Here is a 19,230-nt window from a genome sequence, read left to right as displayed (position 1 = left end):
TACACAAAAATAATATGAATCTGTACACTTCTCTTTCAGCATGTCAAGCTTAGTAACTATTTTACACTACAGACCATATTGTGAGCATTAAGTCTATTTGAATACTTTTTTGAGTTTTAGGAGGGCTCATAGCATACCATAGAGGGACTTGAAAGAACTCACAGAATCAGGCAGAAATATTACAAACACAGAACGGAAAAAAAAAACAAAAGATAAAGATGTTGAGAGGGTAATATAAAAATGTCAATCTGTCTATACTGAAGTAAAGTGGCACAGGACTTCAAAAACTGGTGGGGGGGAAGAAACCAATTGCAAACAGACACTTGTATCTCACAAACACAGAACTGAAATCTACATCTGTAAAAACACTTTTTGTTTAATCTTCATTGTCTTAAGACTGAATAAAAACTATAAAAGGTTTTATTAATAAATAAATTAGTGTACTTACACCAAAACTTAATTTTTCAAGAAAATGACAAATACCATTTGGATACGCCACTTCATATCTTGGGCCAGAATCAACAACCACTGTAATAGAAAAAAAAAGTTTAACAAGATCAAAAAGAAAAAAAAGAAGAAATGATTTTATCTTATAGCGATTTAATGAAATTGGAACGATTTACAACATATTATTATATGACATACATATAAAGCTTCCATTAGTTGTACTCTCACATGCTTCAACAAAATGTTTATGATGGGTAAGATAGCAATGCATAGTTATTACCTCTAGATCAAGGGTGCACAATCATGCCGATTTTGGTGTACACAAATGTCTAAAGAACCTAGTTTAGTTTAGTATGAACCCTTGTGTTAAAAGACATAGGTCTTTTAACACAAGGGTTCATACTAAACTAAATTGATATGCCTAATTTGTGGGCTGTCCCTTTCCATGGGAAATATTGTGAAAAGAACACCACTACTTTGACCTGTCAATTTAGTTCAGCTTAGACATTTGTGTACACCAAAATCGGCATGATTGTGCACCCTTGATCTAGAGGTAATAACTATGCATGATATACCAATATCTTCAACATCAAGACATGTCAATTTAGTTTAGTATTGAGCCTTGTGCCTTGTGCCATAACATTTGGCACAAATATTTACAATGTCAAGGCATATCAATGTAGGGTATAGGGGTGTTGTGTTGACAAAACTATTAACTCCAATATCTACAACATGCATGCCAATTTAGTTAAGAATAAAGATTTGTGTACAACAGTACTATTGGCACCAATGTCTACAACATCCAATTCCAGCCAGCTCATTGGTTCAATATTCTTATCAATATAATATGTCACCTAGTAAAACGTAGATGGACTTACCACCAGCTGTACAAAATTGGCCAAATTTCTTCTCAGATGCTACTCTAAGACCATTCTCCAGAACAGTCACTTCCGTAACATAATTTTCTGATTTAGAAGAGGCATACAGTACAGGTGGGAGATTCTGCATTGGCTCTGAGAGAGGTGGTAAAGGTGAAACGCTTTGTTTTGGCAATGGTTGTGGAGGTCTATCAATATTCTGACTAAAGCTCCTCGACCCATATTTAAATGTTGGCAGTCTGAAATATTTTGAATATAATGTTATGATTGTCATCTTGTGATTTCTTTATTTCAACAAACCTTTACTTGGGTACCTATTCCATCTTCCACAGCGAAAACGAGAGTAAAGTAGTTCATTATACTAGAGGTACTTACTTGAATATTATTTTGTTAAAAAAATGGTAAGATGTAAGATGCCTTGTTATTGTGAATATATATAAATAGGTACAATAGGAAAGCTATAGTTTTTTATTGTACTAAAATTCCCATAAGAACATAAAATTAACGTAAATTTAACGTAATCGTGGTTTATCAGAATATTCAAAGAACTTACCCATTTTTTATAGAACACAACCTAGAAAATAAAACTTTCATATCTGACACATGAGACATTTTAAATTAAATGCAGTTTTATTTAACTGTTGTATAAATTTCACAACCTTAATAACAGTTTTGTTTTAAAAAATATTTAGATATTTCAGCAAAATTAACAAATACGGTCGGTTTTTTAGTTTTGACATTTATGGTTAGTTTGACAAATGACAACCACAGAACAATATTACTCCAAGGAGGATGACAACTGACAAAACCTTAAGACCTAAACTTACAGCCGTTGCACCTTCCTCTGCGCGTAGCACACACAGATGAACAGTCAATAAGTTTTCAAGTTGGTCGTCTTTTGAGTTTGTTTCGTTGTTGATTTTGACATTTCAAACCGAATGAAATGTTTCTTAAGATTCTAATTTGTAATTCAATAGATGATAAAGAGATATTAAAGAGATAAAGATGTGTAAAGTGATACTATTTAGCCGACTTTATACATAAAAAAGTTTTTGGATTTTAATTAGATTTTCACCGACAATATTCGCCATCGATGTCATGCACTTGTTTAAGTTAAATTTCACTCGGAAAACCGTAACTCTGGATACATTTAAAATGATCAGGCGTTTGTTTTCATCTTCTAAAAACGTGCCACGAGTCTGTGTTGTGGGTGCAGGCCCGGCCGGCTTCTATGCAGCTACGCATCTGAACAAAAAACTTGACTCTGTTATAATTGATATAATAGAAAAACTTCCTGTTCCATTTGGATTAGTAAGGTATTATAGCGTTCTATGGGTAAATTAGCTTTTTGTTATATACAATATTACACCAAGATTTAATAAAAAAAGTATTTATTGACTAATATTACTACATAAACATTCAATTGCTTGTGATTGTGCACTGCACACTGCATAGTACATCATAACTCTTATACTAGTTATATGTAGTGGAATCTATCTTCTGAACCAGTTTAAGAGTCCCTAACAACTACAAGCAGACTTTTTTCTGATTGTATGTAGCTGATGAACCCTAATGATTTTAACAGTACAGTATTTTTACATGAAATTTGCATATTTGTCTCAAAAATCATCATCATTAGACTTATTTTATTATTGTCACACAAATTCAGCAGCAAATTCTCCTCTCTAATAAGCAAGAGTAATATGGAGTTTTTTTTTGCGGGGAATTCCTCATGGATATCACAATGCCACAGTGATTGGTTATGTCAGGCTCATATCAACCAACCAGTTGCCTGGTGGCTGAGCCATGCCAACAGTTTTTCACACATGGGCGACAGGAATATGTAGCCTAGACCAACCACTTTTCCAATGGAGGTTGTAGGACCTAACACTATAAATAAATAAATTCACAAATATTAGATAAATTCTGCTTTAGCCTGCTAGGTGATCATACTGTATTCATTTATGCAAATGTTAACTTAAGGACATCCAAAAAAAAGCAAAAACTTAAAAATGTAGCATACAAAAGGTAGCCTTATCACATATTATTGATCACTGTCACTGTCACACTAATCTATAGATTTTTATTATTATTTATAGAGGGGACACCTGCCATTGCCAGACGGTGTGTGTCATTCCTCTGTAAGGACTATTCCACCCTATTCCCCATGTTGAGACACAGGTTTACTGGTGTCCCGGCAGCATCCCCCCCTGAAACCTACCAGTCTCTTTTGTGAACCTCAGGATATCCCCTATAGAGAGGTTTGCTAGGTCTTCTACACTAAAACTGTCCTTACCTTGTAGTTCCCATCTTACCATCGCGTACATGGGGCACTCAGCTATGAAATGAAAACTGGTTTTCATCTCGCCACACTCTGGACAGGATGGATCTTCTGCAATTCTCATTACAGTTAGGTGTCTATTTAACAGGCAATGTCCTGTGGTTATGCCTGCTACCAGTGCTATATTGGTTCTGCTCCGTGACATTAGTTGTTTTGTCTTCTTCTTGTCGAATGACTTCAGAAACAATTTCGATTGCCTGTATTGTGTTGAATTTTTCCATCTTGCATTCGATTCTCTTTCCGTGATGCCTTCTATCACTCTTTTTGTGATGTTTTATGGAATGGGTAAACAAGGCTCAGGCCCGTAAAATTGGATGCTTGCGCCCATTCTTGCTAGCTCATCTGCTTTTTCGTTGCCCCCATTTCCTTTATGGCCAGGAACCCAGGCAATCGACACTTTTGTAAACTCAGCTAGTGAATTTAATGTGTTTTTACATTCTTTCACCAGGGAAGAAGTGGTTTCCTTCCTACCAAGGTCCTTTAGTACAGCTTGACTGTCACTGTAAATGATAACTTCAAAATATAGATACTGCAACTGTTATTAAATTAAGTTATGAGAGCTTAAACTTAATTCAAACCACCAAAGTTGTATTCTCACACATGTGGATCAGCATTGCTTGCATTGATATCTTGAACCAAAACAAACAACTGTCTTGTTGCAATTAGACTGTTAACTATAAGTTTTTACCATTGCCATACTGTTAACCTTTACTGTTTGAGTTTTTAATGAAGAACTATTAATTTTATAGATATGGTGTTGCTCCAGATCATCCTGAAGTTAAAAATGTGATTAATCAATTTACAAAACTAGCCCAACAACAAAACATAAATTTTTATGGCAACATAACACTAGGCAGAGATTTAAGCTTGAATCAGCTAAGGCAACATTACAATGCTGTTTTATTGGTATGTATGGTTCCATTTGGAATATGTTATCAAATAAAAAAATTGTTTCTTAATTTGAATCCATTCATTTAAGCACCAACACACAAATATCTTAATTTCTAAAAATTATTGCATAAAACTATGAATAAGTATAAAGTTGATGGATTTACTGACTAACTTATTTCAGACCTATGGTGCAGAAGAAGATAAAACACTAAACATAGAAAATGAAGATGCGGAAAATGTTATAGCAGCTAGAAATTTTGTAGGGTGGTATAATGGTCATCCTAGGGATAGAGATCTACAGGTATTAAATGATTTTAAAAAAGTACAAAAAAAAACATTTTTATGTCTATTTAGCCATAATAATGATCTTAATGACTTAAGAGAAGATTTTTTGCTTGAATGTTTCTTAGTGTATGTGTAATAGATAAAGTCAAAAAATATTAAACCATTTCTATAAGTTACAAAGTTATCTATAGAAAACCAAGTCCTCCATGAGTAATGTAGGTTATAATTTATTTTGGTTATAGAAAAATTTGGCCTGAATATATGTAGTATTTGTAGTACCTATTTGTAGAGCAAACCAGAAAAAAGAAAAACATTACCAAGCTTTATTGCAGGTTTTTTAAGCAGGTGCTGCCTAAATGGTCCATTGTCCATGACTAAAACCAACCTTTGTATAATACATCTTTGATTAATACTTCGAAAAATAATGGTATATTTCAGGTGGATTTATCTGGATCCATAGCTGCAATTCTAGGCCAAGGAAATGTTGCTTTGGATGTAGCTAGAATACTATTGTCACCCATAGATGAATTGAAAAAAACAGATATAACAGAACATGCATTACAAAAACTAGCTGAGTCAAAAATAAGGGAATTGTATCTTGTTGGAAGAAGAGGACCGTTAAATGTAGCATTTACAATCAAAGAGCTGAGAGAACAGATAAAAATAAAAAATTGTAATACTATTTGGAGAGAGGATGATTTTGTTGGTGTAGCTGATGTTGTCAGTAATTTAGCAAGACCTAGAAAGAGATTGACTGAGCTTATGTTAAAATCGTTGAGTGACAGTTTAAAAGAACAACCAGCTGAAAATGTTCACAAGTTTTTTAAGCCTATTTTCTTTAGGAGCCCCCATAAATTTTTAGTTGATGATCAAAAGCATTTGTGTGGCATAGAACTCGCATGTAATAAATTAATTGGTGATAAAATGGAAGAACTCAAATGTGTGCCTACAGGTGATATAGAAATTTTAAAATGCAGCCTTGCATTTCGTAGCATTGGATATAAAAGCGTGCAGGTTGATAAAGGCTTAAATTTTTCAAATGGTTTAGTTATAAATGATAAAGGACGTGTTATAGAAAGTGAGAGTGAAGATTTAGCAAAGCTCTATGTTGCTGGGTGGCTAGGCACCGGTCCTGTGGGCGTGATATTGCACACCATGGGTAATGCTTTCCAAGTAGCTAAAGTAATATGTGAAGATTTACAAAAAAATAACCACGACTATTCCAGAGGTGGTTTCGAAGAAATAAGCAAAAATATATTAAAAAATAATAATCCAGTTGTAGATTGGCAGGGCTGGACGAAAATTGATAAATTTGAGATTGAGCAAGGTAAAAAGAATGGCAAACCTAGAGAGAAAATTACCTCTATTGAAAAGATGATACAAATAGCCATGGCATAATGAATAGTAAATCGAAACCAAAATCATAATCTGTAAAGCTCTTTATTAACATGTAAATAAAAATATTTTTCATGGGATGCTCAGTTGCATCCCAACGTGACTAAAACAAGCTGCCCATTCACAGATGTAGTTGGCAGCAATGAGACTCGCATTCATGTATAAGCTATTATATTAAGAAATTTTATTTAAAAAAAAAAAATTTAAATTAGTATTAGCAAGAATGGATATTTTTTTTACTATTTTTACTTTTATAAAATGTTGGAGAGGTTTAAGATTATTATTTTATTAATAAAACAATGTTGAAATAGCCTATTCTATCTGTATATTTCCCCCTTCAGGGTTATTTTAATTTTCATTTGGATATGGAATGTTAAATTTAATTTAAACATTGACAAATCCACTAACCAGCTGATATCTAAAAAGACCAAGTACGTGTAAGCCAGCCTTTAGTTATATGTATTACCATGTGCTCGCTGGTATTAGCCAGGACCAACTGCTTGTGTCCTTTCCGAGGCACGGGAGTCACTGGGATGGACCGCGCCAAGTATATAATTTCGGGCCGCTTTGAATAATTATGATTTTGATTTTTATTTTTGAAAAAGTAGACAAAAATATTGTAAGGACTTTTTCTGGAAATAATCATAATCAGGCTATGATAATTCGGCTTTTAAGAGCTGCGACGCTGTGGGACGCCTCAACCTAAATTCGTAGGGTTTAAATCCCATGTAAGGGAATATCATCGGTCGCTATAAATTTTTCACAAATTCCTTTTTTCTGTGCCGCGCATGCAACATGGTCGAAAGATAAATAAAATAAAAACCTATTTTTTTTTTCTAAAGTTTTGACCCTAATAATATGTGGACTCAGCTGCAATTCTAGGCTATGCTTTGTCTAATTTGGGGGGGTCAAGTTTAATTTTTTTCGGGTAAAATTTAAATATAATACACAATGTCGTACTTCATTGATGGGTACCGCCAATTTAGTGTATGCCACGCATAACGAAATCTATCGAAAATCGGTTGTGTAAATAAACGAATATTCAAATAACATTATTTTATTACATCGTCAACCGATTACCGACCCACTACAGAGCCCACGTCTCCTTAGAGAATTAGAAGGGTTTAGGCCGTAGTCTACCACGCTGACCAAGTGCGGATTGGTAGACTTCACACGCCCTTTATAATATTATGAAGAACTCTCAGGCATGCAGGTTTTCTCACGATGTTTTACTTCACCGTTTACAGCAAGTGATATTTAAATTTCTTTTATTAAAAACGTATGTAACTTCAAAAAGTCAGTGGTGCGTGCCGGGGCTCGAACTCTGTCTTCACGAAAGGAAGGCCGAAGCCATACCCACTAGGCTATCATATATTTAACTATTTTATTATTTAACTAATATAAATAATAATACAAATAAAAAAGTTACTTGCAATTTTTTTGTATAAATATACTGTTACATATGAATCAAAATATTCTGCTTTAAAATAATTATAAATAATTGTAAATGAATATTTCCAGTCGTGTAGAATTTTTAATCCGTAGATTGAAATAATTTAATTAAGATCGACCACCACAGATATACCAGCTCTCATGAAGCTTTCAGGAATAAGATGATGGTAAGCGAAAAATAAATGTTTTTTATCATAAATTATAATCTTACCATGCAACTATCGATTCCAAGTTTTGTAAAAAGAATATTGTATTGATAATCGAATAGGTTCATTATGGATTATACAAAATCTCATCCCTACTATTTGCTGTCAAAATTATCATCCTAAATTAGACAAAACATAATCAATATTTTCTGAATAAATCCTTCAATTAAGAACTAGTGTTTGTATCCTCTTTCACTACCCTATTATTAATAAATTTGTGAATTAAATTCGTTTTCCGCTGAGGTTTTCCCGGTTTACTACTAGAACTCAGAGCCGCCTATTATAAAGAAAACATATTAAACCTAGTCAGGGTGGTCAGTGGCAATAAGAGATATTTTGATAGTATTTATTTCGTAAGCTTCGAATTGTATCCGTGTGTCTTATCTAGAAAAAAGTCTTAATTTTAGTAGCTTGCCACTATTTCATTAAAAAATATTCGCTTGTAAATTGACCGTTCGCAACCGCAACAACAAAACATTAAGCAATACATACAAATGGTAGAAAACTCCATTTCAACTAGCAACATTCTTATAATGCCAACTTCAAAATATTAGGCGATGCCAACTTCCTTTTTCTTGTGTTCTTTTGACAACACGAGGTTAACGTGCCTAGGTTAGAAACTTTATGATTTAATTCGAGTGTTTATCTTACTATAAATAGGTACTAAATCCTATGGTTTAATTGGTGACTAGTGCTAATGTAAGTAATATTTATTTTTTAGGTGAACCATAATGGCTGAAGAAAATTGGAATGATGATGGCGCTGATCCCGGCAGCATGGCTGTAGAATCCGTGCCACTGCCGCAAGCTGACATTCCAGAAATCAAATTATTCGGAAGGTGGAGCTGTTATGATGTTCAGGTGTCCGATATGTCTCTTCAAGATTATATTTCTGTGAAGGAGAAGTATGCCAAATACCTGCCCCACTCTGCAGGTAGGTATGCCCACAAACGTTTCCGTAAAGCGCAGTGCCCTATCGTTGAGCGTCTGACTAACTCACTGATGATGCACGGAAGAAACAACGGCAAGAAACTGATGGCCGTTCGCATTGTCAAGCACGCTTTTGAGATCATCCACCTTCTAACTGGTGAAAACCCACTGCAGGTTCTTGTGACAGCCATCATTAACTCTGGACCTCGTGAAGACTCTACTAGGATTGGTCGTGCAGGAACAGTGCGTCGTCAGGCTGTGGATGTGTCACCCCTCCGCAGAGTGAATCAAGCTATTTGGCTATTGTGCACTGGTGCACGTGAAGCTGCCTTCAGGAACATTAAGACAATTGCCGAGTGTGTTGCTGACGAACTTATTAATGCTGCTAAGGGTTCATCTAACTCTTACGCTATTAAGAAGAAGGACGAGCTGGAACGTGTGGCTAAATCCAACCGTTAAAAGGTTTTATACATGTAAGGACAAAATAAAAATGTAAGAAAAGTTCTGTGTTTTATTTATTATTCTGTACTTTTATGATAAGGCAAATCCTTGGCAATTTCTGATAAGAACACACCCTGAAAATTAGCATATTGACTCAATTTATAATTAATTAACTTCATTAGTATTTATTATATTATTTCAGTCTTTTATTCAAAACATTTATGCTGAGAAACACATTGTTTATTAATTTGGGATGGTAATTCAGAAATATTATTATATTTCTTAAAATACTCTCGCTATAATGGAAGTATTAAAATTTTATCTGAGATTTAATGACTTTGTTATAAATCAAGATTGAGGTTTAAATAATGGTTCTACTAGTATAAAATGGGAATAGAGGGTTTCAACTGTGTAGATTCAATAATAAACATCCTCACAATTTCAATTAATTGGTGCACTAATTTACAGATATGTAATTTTTATCAAATGCATTAATAATTACTTCTTAATTGGGTTTGTATGTATGATAGTGCTACAGCTACCATTGTGTTAAAGGCCTATATACCATCATCACCAACCCAGTCAGTCACACAACAGGCTCAAGCATCCTTGGATAACAAGAGCCAAGAGGTTTTAGAAAAGCACCATGCTGTTCCTACGGAGGTGATGGAAAAATTTCTTTAATCATGAAAATGGAGAAAATATATTTTTGAATTAATTTGGCTAGTAAACAAAAAGGGTCACTGCCTAACTAAGTGAGAATTCTAAAAATGTGTTTCATATCCACTACTTGCCCAATACATGACCCACAATGAGAAGGGGTAAAGGCTGTAGACCTAAAGACATCAATCCACATATCCATGGGTGTGGGAAAATTGTGTGTGGTTATCTGAAAATCTTAATAAAGTTTAAATTTATTCTCAGGGATCCAATGGTATTTACTTTCATAGATTTCTGAACAAAATTTTATCAAAATCGGATTTATATATATTATATTTGAGTTTTCTTGTTTTGAATTTTTTTATTCCACTACAAGTTACCCCTTGACTGCAATCTCAACTGGTGGTCTACTATGGATTTATTTATTTATATCACTAATCGGTTTCTACGCGACATCGTACCGGAACGTTAAATCGCTCAGCGGCACGATGTTGTCGGTACGGTGGTAACAAGCCGAAGCCGACCCATCAGACTCGACCACAGAATATTCAGAAGTTATAAGTTCCCAAATTGGTCTGGGCAGGATCGAGCACGGGACCTCCCACTTAAAGCCACAGAGTTCACTATTGCACCAGGAATGTCGAGAAATATAATATATTCAAAAAGAATCGTCAAATAAATAATAATACCCACTCTAACAATGTTCATTCGGCTGTTTCAATTTTTATAGGATTAGTTTTACATGATTATTTGTCAAATTAAACACGTAGGTTATTGAATTAATACTGAATTTAAAACCAACTCAACTCAGGCAGAATTTATCATCACATAAACATTTTCCAGTTGTGGGAATCGAACCCACGGCCTGGACTCAGAAAGCAAAGTCGCTGCCCACTGCGCCAATCGGCCATCAAAATTATTTAAAATTATATTTGATTTTATTTCTAATGCTGTGGTTTAATTTCGTTATTTTATAGCTTCTTTGAATAATCTTAACCAAAGGAAAATGATAATTAATTAAGTCTGTTGTAAGTTAAAGAACTAAAAAGACTTGTATCTATGGCCGTAACTTTGATAAAAAAAAAAACAACTGACAGATCTTGGGCAACAGCTTTGATTTTGTTGGCAAATATCATCTTAATATATTTAACAAATTTTCTTCCATAAATTAATGATTTATAGTTAAATAAGGATAGTTCTTATATAAAAATGATAATGCACTACATGTAGCTGTTTCTTAATTTCATGCCAATACCTACAGTTATAGCTTCTCGAAATCGTTGTATTTTAATTTGAAGTTTTGTATCAGAAGTTGCAGTGCAAAATGATACACAGTTTATTTATTATAAATCCTTCCGGGTAAGTAAGTCTACTTCTTATATATATATATATATATAGCAAAGGAGAAACTTCAATTTTTTACTAATTTGATATTTTCTTTTTAAATTTTACAGTGATGTGTTTCTTGAGAAACACTGGAGGAGTGTTATACCTCGATCAGTATGTGACTATTATTTAGAAGCCCAGAGAGCATCTCCATATGTAAGTATAGAAAATATTATTCAACCTGCACACCAACTTTTGCCTAGTTTGTTTAAGTGGCATTCATATATTTGTACCATTTGCATGCCTATGGCAATACCTAGCGAACTTCTGTATATGTTTGTGTTGGGATAGTAAAATACTTCTTACTTTCTATATGGCCCTTTGTACTGTGGCTTGGAGACACAGTAATTTTGCAGTGGCAGTATAGTGGAAAATACTGTGTGGTGATGATTTGGTTGCATTTTATATTACTTGTATAACCATTTGAAGAGACTTTTCCTTACTTAGCTCAAGCTACAATAGCAAGAACACAAACAGTAGTGTGGAGTATTAGTAATATTTTATATATTATGGTCTTAAAAAGACTTGCTTTTTGTATTTTCTCTTGTACACAGATAATATTGTTTCACATAATGAGCTAATCTTTCAGAGATAGGGTTAGAAATTCAGCAAAGAACAGACAGAAAATTACTTACTTCTGTGCTAATAGTTATTACTGTAATTAAAGGGGATGGTCAACATACAAAAACTGAGTAAATATTATATTAGAATAATTATATTATTTTCTTTTAGGATGTTCCTCCAGTGCTGGCTGCACCTCATCACTATTTGATTTCTATACAGAGAGGTGGGGTAGCTCTTGTAGCAGTCAGTAAGCAAGAAGTGGCCCCATTATTTGTGATAGAGTTCTTGCACAGAGTGGTTGATACATTCCAGGTAAATCTTGAGCTAAATATTTTCAAAAACTACAAAATCAAAATTCATTTATTTACGAGAGGGCCTAGTTTTAAGCACTTTGGAAACATCAAGTTTTGCCACTCAGGCAGCAGGTCAGCAGATTGTCCAACCTATGAACTGACTTCTAATTTTAACTAACTCAATGGAATGGCTGCCAATTATAGCAGTCCACAGTTTTGTATTATTTATCTGCTATCGGCTGATAGAAATGATAATATAAAAAAATTGGGATATGTACAAATGACAGCTGAAATTTTGTCCATATTTAAAGAACCATAAGTGACGTACAAGTCTATTGGACATTATTAGTGCCAATGTACTACCAAAATTGGCAGCAGCCTGTCCAATGATTTTGGAAATCTCGGAAGATTTTGACTCAACAAATGTTTATGTAAATTTTCCCTGTTAGAATTTGAAGTGATCTTTTACTCTTTGGTTAAAGTTGGTTGCGGTTCATGTTGCCAGTATTGTTGCAGATATTTTTATTGTTTATAACTATGTTATTTAACTTCAGACATCATTTTTGCAGGTGATGGAATTATGAATTATGTGGTTCTTGATATTAGAAAGTTCTTAGCATTTAAAAATGTCTTAGTCATGTTAATGCCATATATTATTCCATTGTGATTTAATATAAGAAATTGAATCTAAATAATGTCCTATTGCTCAAGAATAGAGTTTTTTAACTACAATTATTTAAATTTTTTCAGGATTATTTTTCAGACTGTACTGAAACCATTATAAAGGAAAATTATGTAGTTGTTTATGAGGTGGGTATCAAAAATCTTATCTCTAGTACTCAAAAATTTATGTTGAAATACATGAATGTATTCTTACATTTTTTAGGCTGGCCACACTTTGGCTTATATTGCTTGAGTAGAATTTACTAAGTTTTAATAAATCTAGCTCAAAAGTGCCTCATTCTAGGCACAGCTAAGAAATTGTCTGTATCTGAAAGTGCTGCTTGGATCAATTGATATGAAGCTCCAGTTTTTTTAGTTTAAATAATTTAGTATGTGTGGCCAGCCTTATTAATAATGAAGCCTATAGTTTCTAATAGATGAATGCAATAATTTCAGTTGTTAGATGAAATGTTAGACAATGGCTTCCCTCTGGCAACGGAAAGCAATATATTGAAAGAATTAATCAAACCTCCCAACATATTGAGGACGATTGCCAATACAGTGACTGGAAAATCAAAGTATGTATTCAAATTAATTTCAAGGCTCACAAATTTTGAGTGAGCTATGCTGCAATGCAACTATAATCCCTACTAATATTATAAATGTCAATGTAAGTTTGTTTGTTACGCTTTCACGCAAAAGCTACTTAACCGATCCTCATGAAACTTTGTACACATATTCTTGGAAGTGTAAGAAGTAATATAGGATACTTTTTATCCTGACATTAAGCTTGGTTCATTTGGGAGAGGAGATGAGTGTTTGACGATCATTTAAGGCTTAGCGACACTGAATACTTAATTTTTTTTAGATCTACAACTGAATTTATTTTTTTATTTATTTATTTTTTATTTATACACTTTATTTGTAAACTACAAATAGTAAAAAAAAAAAAAACAATGGACACAACAAAAATAAACTTAAAAAGTAGGATACAAAGGGCCATTTAATGCCACATCAAAAAACAAAATCAAAAGCAGACGAAGTCGCGGGCAACAACTAGTATTTTTTATAAATTTATTAAGTGACACATGAGACTTCACACCTATTGGTCATGTGGTAAGAAGAGAACCTATTTTATTTATATATATACCTATTTATTTTTTAGTGTTTCGTCGATATTACCTTCTGGTCAACTGTCAAATGTCCCATGGCGGCGGTCTGGTGTTAAATATGCAAATAACGAAGCATATTTCGATGTTATTGAAGAAGTCGACGCTATTATAGACAAAAGCGGCGCAACTGTTTCTGCTGAAATCCAGGGATATGTGAGTTTTGTTAATTATTTCTCTTATTTTAAGAAACTAAAAAAAAATCCAAATTCAAAATTCATTTATTTCAAGTAGGCCTAATATGAGCACTTTTGAAACGTCAAGTCTGTCTGTTTGTAGTGACTCTACCACCGGTTTCGGAAGGCAGATTCTACCGAGAAGAAGCCGGCAAGAAACTCAGCAGTTGCTCTTTTCCATAAATAACCTAATAAGTATTATTTCAAGTAGGCTTAATATAACTTAGAGATCTTCAAGCTTGTCGGTTTTTTTTGTATCTCTACTAAACTACCATTACCAATTCGGAAGTTAGATTCTACAACCTGCCTACCATAAATTCCGCGGTTGTGTGCACTCTTTTAATATAATAACTGACAAATATAGTGCATGCTGATAGAAACACGATTACAACAAACGTATTGCTGCTCTTAGCAGGATAATATATTCCTATTATTATTTTATAATAGGACCAGAAATCATTATCAACAATCGTCGATAATGATTATCACAGGTCGCTCATTGTGAGAAGGGTTTTTGCCATAGTCCTCTGTGCTAGACAAGTGCAGATTGGTAGTCTTCCATGTTGTTTGATAACATTATGGTGACCATATTAGTAAAGCATATTTAGTTTCTTCAAACGTATGGAACTCCGTATAGTTATAGGTACTGGGGTACGAAATCGGTATCCTCGGAAGGGAGACCGCTATAACCTCTTTTATTTTCCGCAAAATCACTAGTGACTGCTTGCGACTGAGTTCACTTTAAATTTCTGTTTTCATATGAGTGATGACTACGATGCGAGTTAAAGATTTAGTTTATCGGTTAAACAAATTAACAAGCTAAGTTTCCTTAGAGTAGAATAAATATTTATTACTCTTAAATATTGTTTGAGTAATGAAAGTATTTTTTTTTTAAAGATTGATTGCTGCATTAAACTGAGTGGGATGCCAGATTTGACGCTTACTTTTATCAATCCCCGACTCTTTGATGATGTTTCATTTCATCCCTGTGTTCGATTTAAGCGTTGGGAGGTAAGTGTTTTTTTTTTTTGTATAGGTAACACAATAACGGGGTAGGTTTAATGAATAGGTAAATAGTAATACTCTACTTAATACCTTTATGACCTTTCTGCAAGCTTGGCGATCTTTCAAGTAGTTTTCGTGGAATTGGTCAATTTGTTAATTATGTATAAGAATGATTATGTATAAGTATAACGATCAATACGCTAATTAGGCTAAATATCAGAATCAGAGTGCTGGGTATAATAAAACAACCTAATGCATTGACGAGTGGCACTGACTAACTTTTTATTTTTAAACCATAGAAACAACAAACAAACGTGACACTAGTAACATATTGTGTAGATATTAGACCTTTAACAGTGGGTATAAATATCTCAATATCACTAGGCTTTGGTTTCACTTCAACTTTAAAATTAATCTCATGTTAGTGTTTAAAATTACTTTATACGTTTAATAAATCAAATACATTGTTTATTAATTACAACTTAACAAATACAATTACAGAGTTCTTATCGGTCACCCTCTTTACCACCATATTTTTACCCTATACATTTTACTATATATTTTTACCATTCCCCGCCTTCCATCCTCTATTCTTCTTTTCATTTTTCCATCTCCGCGGTGAACGTTATGATTGGGAAAACAGTTATTTTACATTGACCAATCAAATTGGATTTGGTATTTCTTCGATTTAGCCTGCTAACTAGCTTCTAAGCAAATATCGTATCGTAAGAAAGAGTACATTTCTCTTAAGTGAAGTTATTTTCAATCATCTATCCAAATTGCAGTTAATAATATTTTTTTTTTCAGTCTGAACGAATATTATCTTTTATACCACCGGACGGTAGCTTCCGATTGATGTCATACCATATCGGGTCACAGAGTGTGGTGGCCATTCCAATGTATGTAAGACACAACCTTACACTGAGGTCGAACGGAGACCAGGGAAGACTAGATCTGACTGTAGGACCGAAGCAAACTATGGGACGAGTTTTAGAAAGTAATTTTTTTGTAATTCATTTCTGTAATTTCTTTATTTTCAAGTAGCTAAGCAAGAAGGACGCCTTTGTATTCTACTTCCATTTTTGTGTTTCTATTTTTCTTAAATTTTCTTTAGTGTGTATAGATAAAGAGAATAAACAAAATAAATAAATATTGTTCCAACAAAACAGCTACATATGTACTAGTGGATAAACGGATTTGTGGACAATTTGATAAGGTGGAAAATATATATCAGAAAATATGTAACTAGCATAGTCTGAACACACCATCAAAACTCCACTTTTTTAGTTACATGTACCGATCACATGTTTCACCTAGTAACTGAATACCGAGTTTCCTCGGTTTCATTGTCGCCAAACCGTGTACTCGGCCGAGTTACTCGGTTAAGGTTTTCAGATCTTAGAGAAGCAAGAACTGGTTTATACAATCATTGTAACCCGGGCTGCGGAGCGAGCGGTCACTCTGCTTCCGCTTTAAGTGTGTTTTGTGCAAGTTTATTACGTCTCGTATACAAGAAGAAAGTGTCTTTTATGAAAGTTTAGTACGTCTGGCATAAAGGACGAAAGTGTATTTTATGCAAGTTTAGTACGTTTCCTTTGCAAGAAGCAAGTGTCTTTTATGCAAGTTTAGTTCGTTTCCTATACAGAAAGTAAGTGTGTTTTATTCAAGTAGGGTACGTGTCGTATACATACCGCAAGTGTAGTTTATGCAAGTTTAGTACGTTTCGTATACAGAAAGCAAGTGTGTTTTATTCAAATTTAGTACGTGTCGTATGCAGGACGAAAGTGTATTTTATGCAAGTTTAGTACGTCTTGTATACAGGTAGATAGTGTCTTTTATGCAAGTTTCGTACGTCTCATATACAAAAAGCAAGTGTCGTTTATGAAGGTTTTGTACTTTTGGCATATAGGCCGAAAGTGTCTTTTATATGAGTTTAGTACGTGTTGTATTCATATCGCAAGCGTAGTTTATGCAAGTTCAGTACGTCTCGTATACAGGTAGCAAGTGTATACTGTGCAAGTTTAGTACGTGTCGTATAAAGAATGCAAGTGTCTTTTATGCAAGTTTAGTACGTCTCGTGTACAAGAAGCAAGTGTCTTTTATACAATTTTAGTACGTCTTGTATACAGGTAGCAAGTGTCTTTTATGACAGTTTTTTACGTCTCATATACACATCGTAAGTATATGCTACTCCAAAATTCAAAATTCAAAATTCATTTATTTCAAGTAGGCCTAATATAAGCACTTTTGCAACGTCAAGTCTGTCTGTTAGTAGTGATTCTACCACCGGTTCGGAAGGCAGATTCTACCGAGAAGAAGCCGGCAAGAAACTCAGCAGTTGCTCTTTTCCAACATCAACAATTTACATTTTGCATTTTAACATTCATTTTTCTATCTTGTGAGAGCTGAAAGCGGAGCCGGATGCTTCCAAGCAACCTTGTCATTAAAAAATTCATCAATTGTATAGTAATAATATGACCTGCATACGAGACGTACTCCATAAAAGATGTGTCTTTTATGGAGTACGTCTCGTATGCAGGTCGTAAGGATCGTTTGTGTAACTTTAGTAGGTCTGGCATATAGGTCGAAAGTGTCTTTTATGCAAGTTTAATACGTGTCGTATACATATTGCAAGCGTAGTTTATAAAAGATCAGTACGTGTCGTGAATAAAACGCACAAGTGTCTTCTATGCAATTTCAGTACGTCTCGTATACAAGAAGAAAGTGTCCTTTATACAAGTTTAGTACGTCTCGTATAAAGGTCGCTAGTGCGAGTGCAAGTACCATTCTATCTGGTTCGTGCTTAACCAAATAACTCTGCTTTTAAAACTCATAATAACTCGGTAATTAAAATATGCCAAATACTGAGTAAAACACTGTATTCATTGCTACTATTAAATAATTTTTCGTCCACTAATAAATCCTGTAATAGAAACTGGAACTGAATTGGAATGAACTTGAATTGGATCCTGTCAAGTCACGCTCTAAAGAAGGATACATTTTTTCACAGATGTAGCACTAGAGATCTGCATGCCAAAGTGCGTTCTGAATTGCTCACTAACGGCGAACCAGGGCAAGTATTCATACGACCCGGTCAGCAAGGTGTTGCTATGGGACGTCGGCCGGATCGAGTTACCCAAGCTGCCAAACATCAGAGGAAGTGTAAGTTCTATTATGAATGCATACGAATGACAATAGGAGACAATAGTAAAACAAGACTACCGAGTTCCTTATTCGATCTATCAAAAGTTAACTAAGATCTTTATGGTATCGACAGAGCGCCATCTAGTTACAATACTTGGAACTACGAAACTTTTACGATATTTTACGATACCATATACATAGTAGTTAACTTCCACGCGATCGAATAAGTAAACGTAGAAAATAATTCTTAATTAAAAAAATATAGGTAAAAATAACTTATATCACATATTGGAGGACATTATGAATGCCAATGACAGTGCTGTTGTGGTTCATAACCCACAAGGGGTGCTTCAGAAGTTTGTTTTCATACGCGATTTTTTATTGTATAACTTGTTCTAGGTATCGGTAGCGTCTGGTGCAGATACCACCGGAGCGAACCCAAGCATTAACGTGCACTTCACCATCCCTCAGCTAGCCGTCAGTGGGCTGCGAGTAAGCCGGCTCGACATGTACGGCGCTAAGTATAAACCCTTTAAGGGCGTTAAATACGTCACGAAAGCGGGAAAGTTCCATGTTAGAATGTAATATTTTGTATTTTCTCTAACAAGGGGCCATCCATAAATTGCGTCACACGAATTTTGAATCCTCCCCCGTCTTTGTCACAGCTGGTCACATTTGTGAGACTCCGCCCTCTCTAGGGAGCAGTTCCGAAATTATTTTTATATCCTTTTAAATTATTTTTTAATAAACATGAACATCAAGGCAAACATTTCAAGAAATAAAGAATTCAAAAAAGTTACTTTATTAAATACTAGCGTACCCAGCCCGCTTCGCCGGGCTAGATTTTGCTTTATTTTATTTAAATAATAAACTTACATCATTAAATTTTTAATTTAAGTCTCATA

At 34.1% G+C, this 19,230-nt stretch overlaps 4 protein-coding genes across 5 annotated transcripts in view; 3 read left to right on the top strand and 1 right to left on the bottom strand.

The window, feature by feature from the left end:
* The window catches only part of LOC120637825 (mitochondrial-processing peptidase subunit alpha), a 20,589-nt gene extending 18,652 nt beyond the window's left edge, over window positions 1-1,937 (bottom strand). Inside the window, exons 1-3 of the mRNA XM_039909852.1 lie at window positions 1,879-1,937; window positions 1,326-1,564; window positions 449-528 (exon numbers count right to left, since the gene is read on the bottom strand). Coding sequence (XP_039765786.1) covers window positions 449-528; window positions 1,326-1,564; window positions 1,879-1,937 — 378 coding nt within the window. The remainder of the gene's footprint in view (window positions 1-448; window positions 529-1,325; window positions 1,565-1,878) is intronic.
* Window positions 1-19,230, top strand: part of LOC120637828 (AP-3 complex subunit mu-1) — a 26,221-nt gene extending 6,991 nt beyond the window's left edge. Inside the window, exons 1-10 of one of the 2 annotated variants that reach the window (XM_039909855.1) lie at window positions 11,061-11,284; window positions 11,380-11,467; window positions 12,044-12,187; window positions 12,919-12,978; window positions 13,288-13,409; window positions 13,997-14,156; window positions 15,074-15,187; window positions 15,989-16,178; window positions 18,192-18,343; window positions 18,725-19,230. In XM_039909855.1, coding sequence (XP_039765789.1) covers window positions 11,250-11,284; window positions 11,380-11,467; window positions 12,044-12,187; window positions 12,919-12,978; window positions 13,288-13,409; window positions 13,997-14,156; window positions 15,074-15,187; window positions 15,989-16,178; window positions 18,192-18,343; window positions 18,725-18,910 — 1,251 coding nt within the window. In that variant the 5' untranslated portion in view covers window positions 11,061-11,249 and the 3' untranslated portion in view covers window positions 18,911-19,230. Of the gene's footprint in view, window positions 1-11,060; window positions 11,285-11,379; window positions 11,468-12,043; window positions 12,188-12,918; window positions 12,979-13,287; window positions 13,410-13,996; window positions 14,157-15,073; window positions 15,188-15,988; window positions 16,179-18,191; window positions 18,344-18,724 lie in introns of those variants that run through there. The other variant, XM_039909856.1, reaches the window with a different exon arrangement.
* Window positions 2,200-6,490, top strand: LOC120637826 (NADPH:adrenodoxin oxidoreductase, mitochondrial). Its single transcript, XM_039909853.1, has 4 exons — window positions 2,200-2,641; window positions 4,416-4,572; window positions 4,739-4,858; window positions 5,281-6,490. Exons 1-4 carry the CDS (start codon window positions 2,424-2,426, stop codon window positions 6,238-6,240), a joined length of 1,455 nt encoding a protein of 484 aa, XP_039765787.1. The 5' UTR covers window positions 2,200-2,423; the 3' UTR covers window positions 6,241-6,490.
* LOC120637829 (40S ribosomal protein S5) lies at window positions 8,391-9,326 on the top strand. Its single transcript, XM_039909857.1, has 2 exons — window positions 8,391-8,507; window positions 8,617-9,326. The coding sequence occupies exon 2, from the start codon at window positions 8,627-8,629 to the stop codon at window positions 9,281-9,283; it is 657 nt and encodes a 218-aa protein (XP_039765791.1). The 5' UTR covers window positions 8,391-8,507; window positions 8,617-8,626; the 3' UTR covers window positions 9,284-9,326.

Source organism: Pararge aegeria, chromosome 4 (assembly GCF_905163445.1).
Source record: "Pararge aegeria chromosome 4, ilParAegt1.1, whole genome shotgun sequence".
Classification (NCBI taxonomy): Eukaryota; Metazoa; Arthropoda; class Insecta; order Lepidoptera; family Nymphalidae; genus Pararge; species Pararge aegeria.
The sequence above is the reverse complement of the archived record's forward strand: the minus strand, read 5'-3'. Positions and strand labels throughout refer to the sequence as shown.